The sequence below is a fragment of the Taudactylus pleione genome, unplaced genomic scaffold, assembly GCF_031769625.1.
Source record: "Taudactylus pleione unplaced genomic scaffold, aTauple2 ptg000069l, whole genome shotgun sequence".
NCBI classification, from domain to species: Eukaryota; Metazoa; Chordata; class Amphibia; order Anura; family Myobatrachidae; genus Taudactylus; species Taudactylus pleione.
In genome coordinates, this window is record NW_028284471.1 from 4,413,550 (window position 1) to 4,431,000 (window position 17,451).

At 41.4% G+C, this 17,451-nt stretch overlaps 1 protein-coding gene across 1 annotated transcript; it reads left to right on the forward strand.

Annotated features, from left to right (window-relative positions):
* The first annotated feature begins 6,585 nt into the window (after positions 1 to 6,585).
* On the forward strand, positions 6,586 to 17,185 carry SCRT2 (scratch family transcriptional repressor 2). Its single transcript, XM_088467144.1, has 2 exons — positions 6,586 to 6,874; positions 13,246 to 17,185. Exons 1-2 carry the CDS (start codon positions 6,733 to 6,735, stop codon positions 13,950 to 13,952), a joined length of 849 nt encoding a protein of 282 aa, XP_088323270.1. The 5' UTR covers positions 6,586 to 6,732; the 3' UTR covers positions 13,953 to 17,185.
* Positions 17,186 to 17,451: the final 266 nt, after the last annotated feature.

The window sequence follows — 17,451 nt, forward strand, 5'->3', positions numbered from 1 at the left end:
CCCCTCCACCACTCTGCTCTTCCTGCCTACCTCCTCTCTGCTACACCCACGCCCTCCATCTCTCTGCTCCGCGACCTTGGCCTGGTTGCCTTTCCACTCTGAATTAGACTTTCACAGCACCGGACTGCATTGACACAGTTCTCTAGCGTCCTGCATTTTTGCAGACAGCCGCAATCATCTTTGTAATAAGGCCAAGGCAAAAGTGAGGTGCATCACAATGCAGCATATAGTAGTATAAGATATGATATAGCAGAATAGGTTTGGTAACTGCACAAGTTGAAAATAAATGTGATAATAAATGTGCTCACAATCAATATAAGCTGCTGTCCAAGGAGAACATGTTTTCCAATACCTCCTCCTGTGCAATCCGATGCTTACAACACTTAATTAAAACTTGATTTGGCAGATGTCTGCAATGTTTTGTTTTCACAAAGAAATTGTTCAAATGAGATATATTGTTTAATTAAGTACTTTTACATTTAACTAAGTTTTTCATTGTTATTGACATTTCTTTGGTCTCAAAAAATTGCTCAGCTATTATCCCCACTAGGCCATGGCATGCCAGGCCAAAATCCAGCTGGGCCACATGGTGAAATAGGGGGAAACCCCTGTCCTAGACAAACAAAAAAATACCATTTGCACCATGACACATAGGGCTCTATTTACTACAATCCGCATAGTGAATGCAGATTGCAGTGTATTATTACCGAATGAATTCGCATTGCGAATTCAGCCAATATCACATGGATTTACTAAAAATCCCTTGCAGGGACAGATCTTACGATAAAACTCTGTCCCTGCGAATCCCCTCCGCACACTAATCACGGTATTTTCGCAAACAATACCGTGACAAGCCCCGCCCCCGCGACCCAACCCCCGCGTGACCTCCCTCTGTTAAATACACTTACCTCCGGTGATTGGGACTCCGGTGATGTCCTCCGTGACTCCGGTTGGCTGATCTCCCACCCATCCTGCACTGGGATCCGGTCAGCTGACCGGGTCCCAGTGCAGGATGGGAGACCAGTTGACCGGAGGGAGGACACTGGAGCCCCGATCACCGGTACCTAGACTCAGATAAAAAATTTTTTTCACTATATATATATATATATATATATTAGAGCAGTGTATCAGCGTGTGGTCTGTTTAGACCACACAGCTGATCACTGGTGCCGGCTCTGCTCTGCCTGTTAGAATGGAGCAGGAGTCTGGTAACCGGGGGAGACCCTGGATAACGCCACCTCCAGGTGGCGTTATTATCACAGGGCTTCCCCGGTATTTTTTTCACAATTTATTTTTAGTAACTTGCACACAGATCGCATTTCCCATTCCAATTATGGGTAATGCGATCTGATTACTAAAAATAAGTGATAATTAGGGCTTGGAGTAGAATTTTAGGAATTCTACTCCAATTGCCCTTTAGTAACTTTAGGTGATACTAAAATAATGTGAAAAGGGTGTGATAACACCCCTTTTCACTTTATTTTAGTAAAAATAATGTTAATAAATAGAGCCCATAGTCACAATCCTTCTGACTTTTTGGGTTTTAAGCAGGAGGTATCAGAAAAGTTGCTCTACATAACTCACTAAGCAATCATGTCTGAATAAAGCATCAAACAGACTTGGGAATAATCTGGTGTAAGGAAGCAAAATAATATATATACCTTCTATGCTAGCAGATATAATGTATAATACAGTTGCTGAATGTATCCTAGTAGACCTGTTCAAAGTATCAAGTCCTCCATTCCTGCATGCTGGAAGTCTAAAGCTATAGGGCCTGATTCTGACAGAAATCTGCAAACTGCACATGTACCGCATAGAGCAGTAGTCGGGGAACAGGGGTAAATTACCCCACATGGGGTAAAAATGAAATTCCTGGGGGTAATGGATGGACAGCCGGGCATGCATATGAATCATTGCATGCCCGGCTGTCCGTTCATTACCCCCAGGAATGGAGGACACTGGCGCCGGGAGCAGCGGTGCACCCGCTGCCAGTGACCTCCAGCCCGGCGCCGCAGTGAGGCTCTAAGCCGGACGGCAGCTGAGATATTATTACCAGCAGGCGCCAGGCTCCTTCCCTGCAGTGCTGCATTAGCTGGATGCTGGAGATCTCTCTTCTGAACTCCAGCTCCCGGCTCTCTCCATGCGCACTATGGGAGAGACGTCATGACCCTAGTTCCGAGGAGCAGCCGGGTGGACAGGGAGGCGGTGGAAGCGAGGATGAAGGTGTTTTTTTTTTGTACAAGTGGCACTACAGGGGCATAACTATGGGGGCACTACTACAGGGGCATAACTATGGGGGCACTACAGGGGCATTATATGGGGGCACTACTATAGGGGCATAACTATGAGGGCACTGCTACAGGGGCATAACTATGAGGGCACTACTACAGGGGCATAACTATGGGGGCACTGCTACAGGGGCATAACTATGGCACTGCTACAGGGGCATAACTATGGGGGCACTACTACAGGGGCATAACTATGGGGGCACTACTACAGGGGCATAACTATGGGGGCACTGCTACAGTGGCATAACTATGAGGGCACTACTACAGGGGCATTATATGGGGGCACTACTATAGGATTTCCTTCCTTTCAAATCAAGGCGGTAACGTCGGCATATCTAAATATATTTTGGGGTAAAAGGTAAAAAAGTTCCCTGACCCCTGGCATAGAGCAATTGTAGACTGCACATGAGCTTTACCAGGCACACGCACATGGATGAAGATTGAGCGTGCGGACGGATTGATTCTGTGATGTTCTGGGTTGTTTGTGGACCCAGGGTGGTAGCAGGAGCGATCACAGAAGCAGATTTGAAAATAAAACTAGGATCTTTAATAAGTGCTTGAGTAGACATATAATGTGGCAGTAAATAAAAGTCCAGGAATATATAAAAATGTGCACAAGAGTTCTGTGGTGGGAGCAAAAGGGTTAATGTCCAAGTAGAAACAATTAGAGCTGTCCAGGTGTGCAGGTAGTGAAACTGAAAATAATCAAGCCAGGTTTGCAGATAGTGAACTGAAAATAAACAAGCCAGGTTTGCAGGTAGTGAACTGAAGCGCAGGATGTCAGCAGGCTCAGGCACTCAGGTATGGGCAAGGGTGATGGAGGAAGCGGGGTAGTCCAGTGGGAGCTAGGAGCTGACAGGCAGACTGGCAGACAGCGAATTCACAGGAAAAGGAAAGCACAGAGAACTCCCTCTCAGCTAGGCTGAGATACACGTTGCACTGGCAAAGAAGGAAGGCACTGACCCTTCCTAAATACCCCATGCCGTGCTGTTACTGGCCGGAGAGAACATGTGACTCACCAGGATTGGCCAGCCGCATCACATGGCCAGAAGGCAAGATTGCGGCGCCCATGCCAAATGGAACGGAGACGCCGCCAGGCCTTACCAGCGCAGAGTGACAACAGGCCCGCACGACAATGCGCGCAGCCAAAGCCCCCCGCCAGACACCAGCTCCGCCACCAGACAGCCCGCGCCACAATGACCTCACAGGTAACACTCGCCTAGCGCCATGCTGAAATACCCTGGCCGTGACAGATTCATCTCTTTGTGTGAAATGGGTGTTTGTAGGTGGCAACTGGGCAGTTACTGTGTAGATGCACGGAATAGATCTGTCTTTCAGGGCTCAATTCAATTAATTAGGTGCAAAGGGGGCGAATTGTTGTTGCAAAGCCGTAGAGATGCAGACAACGACATGGCAATTCGCCCCCTTGTGACCTGATCTCACCCCAAACTCGCACATTGTTGTACAAAGCCCTATAGGGCTGCGTACAAAAATGTGCAAGTCAGGTGGTATGAGTTACTTTCTCCTGCTGCAAGTAACGGACACCTATTTGGATTGAGCTAGCATCATGGGAGTGTAGGCTGACTTCAATGCTTGTTTGGAGGGTGCGAATTAAAATGGGATGTCTGTTTCTGACGAATCTTTTGCACACAGCGTGGAGTGGGTGTTAAGTTTCTATCCTAATGATAACAACTGGGGATGTGAACCAGTGGGTGACGCAGCCTTCCGCATGAAGACAGACGGATAATCGGCATAGAGCATAAGGTAATAGGCAGGATGCAGTAGCCATAAGGAGAAGCAGCCACAGGTTCAACGGACTCAGAATCAGCCCCGTAATGGGCACAGAGATAAAATACATATATCTACAGCAGCCATGAGATGGCCAGCTGTGTTGGTATAGACCAATAAGTGGAATACTAGAACACAGATGCCTATGAAATATTTTTATGTCCTAACATCATCTCAAGTGGTCTTCCCCTGGTGGGGTCACCATCCTGGGTGCTCTCATTCTCTTCCTATGTGTGAAAATTATACAGTATATCTTACATTTAATGCTGTAAAGACACTTGCATATGTAACTCTGCATGTACTTTTTTCCAAATGCATCTGTCAGTCATGAATCTGAGCCTTTTGCTTTTCAAAAGAATATGTAAGGGTCGATCTAGAGTTGGAAGTAAAATGGGAGTAAGGTACTCAAAAAAAACTAAATATACTTACACACATAAAATACACCCAGGAGCATATGCCTCTGCATTGGCAGCATATGCGGCTATTATCCAACAAGTCGTCATCATAAGTGGTACTTGCACCTCCATAGAGCAGGTGCATCCTCACAGGAGCATTTGCCTATGTGTTTCCATGAACATGCCCTCACTGAACTTTGCCTGCATGAGAACACCTCTTCAGTTGTAAGGGTAGATGTGCCCAAATTGTGCATAACTCTGCATAAACAAATGTATGTGTGCTTGGTTTCTGTACAAATGGACATATGTTCACCTCTGCGTCAGCCCTGCATTGTATAAAGTATACTCTGACTGTTTTGGAGTCTGAGTTCACAAAATTAAGAACTGCTGGTACTCAACTTTTGAAGATAATTTCTCTGATAACTCACCTGAGCAGCCCCTCCCTGGTGTTTACAGGTCTACAGTAGCTGGCTCCTACATTAACTTGTTGCCCATTTAATACAGCACTTTTGTGCCCATCTCCTGACAAGTATAATGAATAAATGAGTTCCAGCATATTTTGTTCCTTTGATCGAGGAGACACTTGGTAAGGAAAGAGTTAATAAACACCCACTAACAATAAATCTCGAGTCCTGAATAACCCACAGAAAATTCCTTTATTTATTTATAGTGTATAGTTCTAAAAACCTACATCTGAGAAATATATGATTGAAAAATCAGTGACCCCTCAACACTAGATTTTCTAAAACTCTATAAAATTATTTGCTACAAAAAAAAAACAAGTTACATGTAAATATTCCATTTTATACAATAAATACACTGATAGATGTGATGTTGTTCTCATCTGTTTAATAGCACAAGTGATTTTACTATGGGTATAAATTCCGCTGAAAAACACTTATATAAAGGGGCTTATATGACTACTGAGTTAATAATTGTATGTGATACAGGAATAAACATGGTCCCTGTTTTAGTTTATAAGGATACTATAAATAATACTGTATGAAAACTCCTGCCTGCGACCTCATTATTCATCTAGTCAAAGAACTCCTCAATGACCTATTATAAGAGACTAGAGGGAAAATCATACAATACAGAGAAAACAAATTAACTGCACAAAATATAGTCAAACAAATGAGCATCATAAATATATACATATAATATATATATATATATAAATATATATGTACATGTGTATATATATATATATATATATACATAATTGTGTTATCAGCCATGTGTGTACATATACATGGCTGTGTTACATTGTCTGTGGTATGACAGACAGGACCAGACCCAAGTTGCCAGCTATACTCTTCTCCTCTTTGTATAATATAGAGATGGAGAGGTTCTCTCCTTTTGTTGCAGAATTGCAAGGGTCACTGTTTATTGCCCACCTTGGTGGATGTGGGATATTAAGATGCTCCCTCCCCCTCCCCCGCCACCATATGGACTTTCCCAGTATGATTCACAGGCTGTTAAAACACACTGGTTGCATCAAGACAAAGGAATCAGAGTTCATCTACACAATGCCAGTCTTCCTGATCTTATTCCTTAGTGCTCGTCTCCCTTTCTCACCTCTCCACGTGTTGTATTATGCTGGCTGATCTATAATAAGAATGCAGAAATAACACAAAAATACAATTGCTATGGTTAAGCAGCACAATGACAACCTCACTTCACATCCTATTATCCACTCTCTAAGAGCCTCTTGCAGCCTATAAGAACTCTCAGCAGCAGATGATTTATCACAGTGCATTGTTCTTGCGCTGGAAGTTTCCCACTAATCCCTACATGCAGGACATACCACAACTAAGTTGCAGGGTGCACACATGCACTGTATTTAGATAAAATAGCTTCCCTTTCCTCCAACCATGCTGCTCTGCATTACTTGTTTCCCCTGCATTGTCTATAAGTAAGTAGGCAGGAGGCAGTCTCTTTCTCTATGTCTGCACAGCCGGTTCACTGGTAATGTGATGATTGTCCTGGGGGACATTTGATGGATTAGGGAGCTAAACAGCTCCATTGCAAAGCACCACCTGATCTCAGGCCTGCGTCCCATATAAAGACAGCATGAGTGCTGAGCTCAGCTATTGCTGCCAGATTCCCCCCTCCCTCCTTTCCAGCTCCCTTCATCTCCTTTCTCTCACTCTCTCTCCACACTGCAGAAAGTAGGAGCTGTCCAGTGCTGAATGTGACACACAGTCCCCTTCTCTTTAAAGACTGTAGCTAAACAAAAGGAGACCCTTGTAGAGCTCACCATGCCACGCTCCTTCCTTGTCAAGAAGATAAAACTAGATGACTTTTCCACATCAAATTACCACCACTTTGATGATCCCTGTGTCCTGGGGAAGTCGCTCACCAGCACTGTGGGAAGCTTGGGGGTCCCTGTTGCTGAAGACGGTAAGTCGGCACCTACACTGCAAATGGATAAATGATTGAGACAAACATATCTTAAGGAATAGCATGATACATATTCACCTTATTCTCTGCAGCATAATATTACTACAGTAGTCTTTGGAAAGGCTATATATATATATATATATATATATATATATATATATTTAACTCTCTACTTTCTTACTGCTGCTAAGGTGTGTACTACTGGGCTGAGATGTCAGAGTTGGCTGTTATGTGTATGTACCTGTATATGTGGGACAGGCTGATTGTACAGAGCCTTTGTGTTCTGCTGACTTGTGGAATATGTCTGCTAGGGCCAGGGTGCTACATCTATTAACCCTAAAGTATGAGTCTTTCCCAGCCTAATCCAGGCAACCCTAGGGTTTTAACTTAGATTAGAGATGCAGTGTAGAAGAAGCAGCTACAGTCATGACACAATAATAAACACTACAACATATTGTACACATAGCAATTAACAACAAAACTATGCAGAAGTTAATAAGCAACCTTGAGGCATAGCTAATGTCAACACAACAACACAGGTGCTCTACAACGGGCCTGGCTACCCTGTAGTGTCACAGTTTACTACTATCACCTGTGGAAAAGGAGCTATATTAACCACACTTTTTACATTTATAGTAACTTGCTTCTGTGAGAACAAGGTATTAATTCCTGTGCTATCAGGCCCTTGATGTCTTTTAGAGGAGTGAATACCAGAGCTTTACAGATGGGAGGGCAGAAAGGGTGGGGGGAGGGGATCTAAGCCTTCTCCGGGGACATCATTGTTCATGCGGCAGCCAAAAGACTACCTCTAAAGCCTTTTAAGAGGCACCATCCTGAGATCTGCTTGGTATCAGGGAAGAAACTACAAAACTGTCTTGACTGAAATTATCAATCATTTGTGATTCATTTTTTTAAATGTATACTGTCTTGGGATCATTCGGTGAGGCTGATGTGTGTGTCAGCGTTGTGGTTGTATTTGGGACATCGTGTACACTTTACAAAATAGCCTAGTACTTATGCTCCAGAGATTTAACTTGCAGTACCAGGGCAGTAAATTAGCAAGCTAAGCACATTGTACTCTAAGACTAGAATAACACTGCGCTGCAGTCACAACTGATGTCTCTTTAGTGAAAGAATACATGCTGACACTAGCATGCTCTGGGAAAAGGCAGCTGCTGTAGTCATCTATCCCATGCACTGCACAGAATCTGCTTACAGCAAGTTCAAGCTACCTGTAGCCTTCACACTAAAAGGGAACTACAAGTCCCAGCACATGGAAGCATGAGAGGCTATAGGTTGTCCACCTAAAAGTTACACACCAGCTCTAGCAAGAGAACAGTCTCATAGCTGAAGTCCTGTTGTTCGGATCCTAGTACCAAACAACACAAAGACTGTACTCAAAATTCAATGAAAATGCAGCTTTTAGCAAACAAATGTATAAGGATCACTCTCATATATAAGATATTGCAAATAAGATGAATGATGGAAAGTCAACGAAATGTATCAAGATCAATAGAGAACAATGAAGTGAGAGTCAATTAATAATTTTGAGAATAAATGACATGATTTTGTGGCCTTACATAAAAAGTGCAGTCATTTATACTTTTCCACAATTGTAAGCAATATTACACCCCAAAGCTACCTATTGGGCAACGGGAGAGCAGAACCATGCACAACCAAGTCCACATAATAATAATAATAATAGAGCTCATATTACATTACATAAAACATATTGGTCTTGGTAAACTCCTGATATGAACATTAAAAAAATGTATGTGGCAGTGCACCCTTTGTAATGGAGGCTGCTAATTGCTAAATCTAAATTTGTGTTGTGAGATGAAAAGAATCATCGTTCAACAAAATTTACATGTTTAATGGCTTCAGATGAATTCAGTGTTTGTGGAAACCTCATTTTGTACATACAAACACTTTCACAGCTACAGTATGACACTGGGCCCAGTACTTGCAGTGTTTAAAGAAGTTGTCACACCATGTATGTCAACATTACTATTATGTCTATTATTACTACAACATTCAGCATAGTGAGCTAGCAAACAGACATTTAATAAGACACCATCTAAGTTCAAACAGGTGTCTCGAGAGCCTCTGAGTAGAGATTAATGATGCAGTTACAAAGATAAGGGAGCAGGAAGGAAGGTGTTGTGCCTCAAAGTCATGTTCTTGAAAATAACCTTGCTATGTGCTTTGAGAGGTGTGAAATATTGCTGAGGAAAGCTTTTTGTACCTCAAGCATGTGACTGCACATTCTGCAACCAAGGAGGCAGGAAGATGACTGCTATAGGAGGAAAAAGAACGGGTTGTGAGCAGGGATGGATAGACTGTGAAAGCATTGTCCCGTTGTTACAACAGTTGTGTATCTCTGAATGTGCTATGCTTTTACAACATTGCTGCCAAAAGCAGTGTAATTTGCATTTTTTTCAGCCTACGGCAACATATGTAACTGAGCAACAAGATTAATACTATCATGAAGGATATACAGTAGCGCAGGTCTATATCAAGCTGCCTACAATATTATAGAACAGTATAAGACGCAAAATCTAAAAAAAGATATTTATGATATGACATCACATGGCATGGGCACACAATAGAGAGGGAAAGCTGTTGCATTAGTTAGCAGTCTATAAACCTATTACAGAAAAATGTATAGAAGCAGTGTAGCATAGAGTGGGAGATGAAATTGGTATAGTGACAAGAGACCATTTATTCTTTCACCTTACTGCATACAGAAATACAGCAGCACAAACAACTATTGGTGATGCAGGTCTCTGCATCCAATCCTTAAAGTCTATAAATCCTGTAATGTTCAAACTAATCACAGCTTTCCATGTTAAAAGTGTCCTTCAGGAGGCAAGGCTTAGCAACATAAAAACAAATGGTACAACCTGTTCTGTCCTGTTCTCACAATCCAAAAATAACATTGAGAATGCAGGTTTAACATTCAGGGATGTTAATTTCCTAAAAAGCCCACAGACAATGAGCTGCTAGATGTACTTCAGTTTGGATACATGAAATCAGCATGAGCCAAGATTTGTTCGCAGGAGATTGGTCCACTTATCTGCAATCCTTATCTATTATGGCTGGAGCAGCAGATCTGGGAAGAGTAAAATCCTCTCAAATGCACAGTGCTGCAGGCCAGCAAGCAGAGATTGTCTATCCATGTGTCCCCTACTGTCACCTTGGCTGCCATGAATTGAGCATCACTCAGTGAGCAAGAAACCACATGTGCTGAGGAAAGGCAGAAAACATACCAGTAGTACATGTACAGCAATGGCACATTATTGAGCATCAGCATGCACACACAGATAGGGTGAAAGCTGTGGCAGAAAATGATGCTTCTTCATTGCTTGCTTTGAAGGTACAGGTTTATATCAAAGATTATCGGATGCCTACTACAAGATTTAGATAGTGATGCATTTATCAATTCATTCACATTGAAATGACAGGCAGCGCCAGACCTATATATACGCAGAAGATGTGCTGTAACTAGTGAAAGAAAACTGAGTGGACAGCACATTTGAAATGCCTGACCCCAGCTAATGCTTGCATTAAATAGAGTATTGACTACACACTAATGGTTTAAGTCAAAGATGCAAGAAGATAAAGGGTCACATTGCCGAGTGCTGAAATATTCCACTGTAGAGGAGAATGTACCTCTTGCTGCACTGCTGCCTTGCTGCTAAATATGAATGGGAACCAGCGGCCTTGGCATCTAAAATGTGGGCAGTGCCCATTTAAGGGGCCATACACATAAAGAAAGCAAACTGCATCTCAACAGAGATCATCATTCTGCGCTGTTCTTGAAAAGGTCTCATATTGCAGATCAATAGATCACTCTTATCGACACGACAGTCCAGTAAATAATGTCACAGCTGGGAGGACAAAGGGAACAGGTGTCATGGAAGTGTTACTGAGCAAGAATGTTACTTTGAAAGATACAATTTCAGAAGCTAACCCTTATAATAGTCTACTTAGTTTTTTTGTGTGCTTAGATTAGGCATTAAGAATATTTTACCCTGCGCCACAATGTACTGAAAGACAAGTGACTTATAATATATAATGCAATATCCTTACTTTGTTACGGGCCCCTAGGTCACATTAAGAATGCTTTTTATTTACTTTACATGTTCTTGGAGATGTGACCCATAGAGGGCCCATAACTCTTGCTGCTCCCTCACACTTTATATCATTATGTCCAGCTTTATGGTACTATATGCTGACCTGTGCTAGTATATAATGTTTTTGTGTTGTTACCATAGGTCAAGATGTAGACATATCTACTGGTCTCTTGTACGGCGAGTCTTATGGTGCATACACACAGGACGATCGTCAACGATTTTGTTGTACGATCTCCCGGGTGTGCTGGATGATCCAGCACACCACGAACCCACCAACGATGGCCAACAACCCGCGATCAACGATCGCGGATCCCTATAGTAACCTGGTCGATATCGACCAGGTTGGCCTGCATGCACGGGCGAAGGACGATATCGTTATCGTCCATACGTGGCCACGCATCGCAGGCCGTTGGCCACCGAAAAATGCACGATATGAACAATAACGATATGATCGATATCGTTATCATCGTCCATTTTAATCGTACCATGTGTATGCACCATTGGTTACACTGGGGTTATCCAATTTTGAATCCAACAAAATCATTAATATGCTACATTCTGAAGCATGGTTTTTAGTCACTATAAGACTAGCTGAACATTGTAACAGGAGAACTCATTTTGCTAAAAAAAAATAACGGTTTATGTAACATGAATCATGATGAATTTCTAAGTGAATTAGATATTATTTGCTGGATTACAGTTGATTTACAGGAAGGTGTTATCACATTTGGCCCATTCACAACCACATTATTCCAACCATAGGGTTTACATTCAGTATTACCCATAAGTTTGAAGTTTCCAGAATGAGCTGACTCTCACTACATTCCTTAGAACTATGCCATGACATCACTAGAGAGTAGTGACATCACACTCCATCTTTCACTCAATAGGAGTGTTATGTGAATACTTTCAAAATCATGGTGAGATTGTGCAGAGAAGACCGGAAATGTTCTGACTTTCAGTGTATAGTAACAACATACTACTCTCCCGGGACATCTGGAAGACTCCCAAAACTAGGGTGGTTCTCCCAAACACCCAGAACAGTTGGCAAGTCTCTCGGACGCACCCCACTTCCCAAGTAAAGTGGGTGGTCCATGTGGCTTAATGATATCATCCATGTTGAATCGCATCAATGCCAGTAATCACAATGATTCAATCACGCACTGCCCACTTTTTCTGCACCACAACACCCCCCCACAGCACCGACCTGGTTGCCCCCTAACTTTCCTTCTACTTTTTTTTGTAAGACTCGATTTGGTTGCTAGTGGTAGCACCCCCATTCAAATCTGAGGAGAAAATGATATGCAGAAATGCAGAATTGGAAAATATGACTATACGCACTATACAGTATTGATATCTCAGCTTTGGGAGGGAGGTACGATACAACCCTCCTGTAGAGGGTAAACGGAAAGTCAGCAAGTACAAGTAACTGCTGCCATTGCTAACTGACCTTGTATTTTGTCGCTGACACTTTTAAAATCAAAATTCCAAAGGATGTACAAAATAAATTACATAGAAGACTTGAGTTTACAGAACACCAGAAGATCGAGACTCCAGAACAATGAATAAACACATGCATGCATGTATTAAACACACGTATAAAACTTCAGATATATGAAACCTCATGGTACTCTTTCCAGTTGTATGGGTTAAACAGTATCTTATTTTCTTTTCTCCTCTGCTAATGTTACAGTGATTATACCTCTGTCATTAAACTACTCCCTAGTGAATTTGTCAAGCCCACGAAATGGCTATAATGCACATCCTTACTGGACTAAAGCATGAGCATAAATCTGGGTACACACTATACGATGCATTGTATGATATATCGTACACATCGTACAGTGTGTACACCCGATCCAGTTAACAATGGTCGTTCCTTGCATTGTCCCATTGCTGTTCTGCATGACAGATGGGATGATGCAATGAACAATGTGGTGCAATTACATGCAGCATGTAACGATACATTGTGCCATTGTACACTGGAACGTGCAGTGTGTACAGCGTATAGGACATATCCTTACAGTGCATCGCACTATTGTATGGTGTGTACCCAACTTAAGAGTGAGGGTTTAGTTAGAGACAATGATAGTATGTTTCTTTATGTGCTCAAAAAAACAAGTCATTTTTCTGCATTAATATTCTTTTAAGTTAGAACACTTTTCTTTATTATTATATACTACAAAAATTTACTAAAACACTGTTTTTCCTTTTTATATTTTGTCCCTATCATAGGTTATGTACCACATTGTATTGCATCTTCTGATTACCAGGATGGAAAGAAAAAAAAAATCAGGAAAAACAAACCACCATCAGAAGCTGACTACACACCAATACACGATGATTACAGTGAACCCGATAGCCCCCAGTCCAGCCTCTCTGCTGGATATTTCAGTGGGGAAGCCGCCGTCACAGACAGCTACTCAATAGATGCTTTTTTCATCACCGATGGACGTTCCCGAAGAGGCACCGAAAGCCGCGGCAACCAGCGCCACACATGCAGTGAGTGTGGTAAAACCTATGCCACCTCCTCTAATCTTAGCCGGCACAAGCAAACACACCGGAGCCTGGACAGTAAGATGGCAAGGAAATGTCCCACCTGTGGCAAAACATATGTGTCTATGCCAGCACTCGCCATGCATCTCCTCACACACAACCTGAAACACAAGTGCAATGTATGTGGAAAGGCCTTCAGTCGTCCCTGGCTATTACAAGGCCACATGCGCTCCCATACTGGTGAGAAGCCCTTTGGTTGCGCCCACTGTGGCAAAGCCTTTGCCGATCGATCTAACCTCCGTGCACACATGCAGACACACTCTGCCTTCAAACACTACAAGTGCAAACGGTGCGAGAAAACATTCGCTTTGAAATCCTATCTCAACAAGCATTATGAGTCAGCTTGTTTTAAGGGCTCGGATCATGAGTGTGCCATACAAAGTTAAAGCCATGTGCATGGAGTAAAACTGTAAACAAGGAAACAAGGCACAAAGCGTTGTGCCTTTCCCTTCTCTTTGATGGCACAAGGCACCAGAAACTGAAAAATCAGGGTACTTGGCATAAAACAGTATTATACTTGGTTGCACTTCACCTGTCTGTGAGAGTAGCATCTTCAAATTCCACAGCATCATGTTACTTTTTTATATATATATATATTATTTGACATTATTTATTTTAAACAGTGCAATATGAATTTTACAATGGATAGTACTGACTTGTCTTGCTTTTCTTCAAAAAAACAAAACAAAAAACTTTCCACCTCTCCACTCAAGCTCTTAATGAACTTTTATGTGCAAAGCCAAGCTTTCTGTGGATAAAACACATGAAATGTGGTGTGTCATTATTATAAAAGGGAATTCAACTTGAACAGAGGGGCTCTTCGACACAGACTCAGGTGCCATGTCTTGGTCCTGCATCATGTCTTGTCTTGTCATTTTATGGCTTTGCTGCTGATTGAGCAGTGTTTTTCTTTTCTATTTTGTGCCATGCTTCTTCAAGTCTATGTACCATGCAGAGAAGGATTATCATTTATACAGCACAAAAGATTTCATGCTGGCTAAGCAGCAAATACATGAATGTCCCCCAAAAAATGGAGATTTCCAGTGCATTAATCTGCCTGTAGCAGTAGGGTTTGCAGTGTCTTGTTTTAATATTTGGAAGCACATAGAGATATATATATATATATATTTAAAAACTGCGGCAAAAATGGTGCCAATACCTTATAAGGAGGGAAATAAGAAATTGTCACCAAGAAAATTAACTTGTTGAAATTTACCAGGAAACAGTGTTACAGTACCTCTAGTGTTTTCTAAAACAATGAGAATATGACTGATACACATATTTATTACCCCCGGGACAATGAGGGGTAAGTTCACAAAACATGACTAATATTATTTATTAATCTCTGCATCATGGACATACAGTACATTTCTTTTAAATTGGACCTTCCCCATTATGGGACAGGGAACTATGAGATTCAAAGCAATCGGTATTACAACTGCTTATTTAAGTGATGTAATTTATACAATTTGCTATTTATTATATTTATTGCCTATTACTTTTTATTAATGACATGATTTTGGAATGGAAATGAATGGACAGGATGTAGTTTAATGAAGAGACTGGTGTCAGTGTTTACAAGCACGTTACAGCAGAAGTCTCCAACAGATATTTTCTGTCAAATTTCAGTGCATTGAACAGTCTTCCTCAGTTCTGCTACAGCTAGAGATGACATATGCATCTTCTTCAGGCCCACGTTTCTGTTCACTCTTCCAGGAGATCCTGGGTATTATTGGAAAAGCCTATGCAATTTCTCATTGACTTTTTACCTCACAACAACTCAGAGGAAGCCCATATATCATGCCACAGATTGCGCAAACACTTTGTGACTACTGTCTGCTCATGGGCAAAGCCATGGATCCTGAATTTCATTTTATTAATGGCGGCGCAGGCCGGATCTACATGTGCGGCATGCTTACAGGTGACACCTGTGACAGGAACCTGAGTCGAAGTCAGTCAGTAATCACGAACAGATAATACAGACAAAAAAGTGTCACGTATGATCAAACTGGGCCAGATGTTCTCTGTGAAAGTGTGCAAAAAACGAACTTACTGAAGTTTACAGAGTTATGTATCAAAATGTGACAAAATGAGCCTTGCAACTACATTATGCATAGACAGCACTTGTTTAGGAACACTGGGTTATCTTAATGTTACTTATAATGCAGTATTTATTCACACCACAAATTGCAATGCAAAAATCTGGCAAATAAGAATTAATTTCTTTAGTTTCTACGTGTTTTTCATAGGATCTACTAATAGAAGTAGTAATAGTAGTAGCAAATGTTATACAGGGTGCTAGTGCGCTTTCCGTACAATACTTGCCTACAAAATGAACTTGGATAATGCTCAGTGTTGCTTTCTGTTTACTGCATGCCAGAACTAAGCAAGCCTTGTGTTAATAAACAATAGAAGCCTTAATTGCATCATCAGTGTTAATAAACTGCAAGAAAGAATGTATCATATGGGTAACATAATCTTTGTGATGGCCTCAGGTGGTTATTGTATACAGGGATTTCCATAACAATTCCCAGCTACAGAAACTAACTGAGTGCATGGGGGATACCTCATTATTCTAATCAAAATAAACATTATTTGCTGTACAGTCATAGAAATACCAGTACTTGCAATTCATGATCAAGCAGAGTACACATAATGATATCACATAATACTATTAGCTACCTGTATGTGCATTTCCTGGAGCATACAAGGGAGGGGGAAAATGTTAGAACTGATCTTTAATGTGCCGTTCCCTCTGTTATTTATGCAAATATTGGCATTTAAGGAATGTCTGAATGATTTAGCAATTTGACAACATACAACTATCAGGAGATATGTATACACCAAACTGATACCTATAACTGTCTGTGATACCAGCAGATCAGCGCTATCACCTAAACAACTGATATTTCCATGCAGCAATGCTGATTAAATGCTTGTGACTGATTTCAAATGAACAGCACTTTGCATCATTATGACACCTAACGCCATGATAATGACAACCAAAAGCATGACTTTCACATCCAACTAGGTCTTCCTATAACCATCCGGCACATTCTTGCAAGGTGATTACAGAAGTACTGGACTTGTAGTAAGAGGTTTCCTTACAAATCCCCTACTTTCATCTTGTCTCTCTTGCTTGCATTTGCTTTGCAGCAATAGATGGCTACTAAGTCTGTTTGCAGAATTTTAAACCTGTTAGCACAAATACTGATACATATTTGAGTGGGCTCACACATTTCACAAGACCCTGAGTGCTGGCACCAGAATGGGTTCATTCCTCATAGTAAGTCATGAGAGCAGATAAGAAAAACTGCAAAATAATAAATAACTTCCTTTCCTTATTTAATTCAGATACATGCATTTGCAAACTGATGGCAATGGCCAGTTAGCCACACTGTCAGCTGCCTTGTTACCTTCCAAACAATCCTGTATGATGCTTTTTTAAATGTAGATTTAGAAAACTCGCCGTTCTTTGATATTTATACTGTAATTAGAAAGAAACAGCAATAATTTTAAGTGCATGTCAGATTTTCTTTTTTTTTTCCAAAAGGTTTTGTAACTGGAGCTGACAAAGCCAGTTCTACATGTCACCTTTACTGTATTAATTCTCATGCAATTCAGGGAAATTAAAGAGTTTATGATTAACTATATATGTCTTGTCAGTTTTATTCCTCTAGCTGTTAGGCAACCAGAATGCTACAATATCATTACTCATTGCTATAGATGGAAAACATGTTCTGCCTGCACCTGTTCTGCCCAATCAGTCATCTAGGGGGTGAGAATATGAAGTAACCATCCAGTTTATCACACAGACTCCTTTAAGACCTGTATTTACATGACAAAGCTGTCCGCATATGGTGGCCTGTCTACAGTAGGGTGAGC

Coding starts and splice junctions, on each gene's coding strand:
- SCRT2 (XM_088467144.1), top strand. CDS start 6,733: ATGCCACGCTCCTTCCTTGTCAAGAAGATAAAACTAGATGACTTTTCC. Junction 6,875..13,245: donor GGTCCCTGTTGCTGAAGACG/GTAAGTCGGCAC, acceptor TCCCTATCATAG/GTTATGTACCACATTGTATT.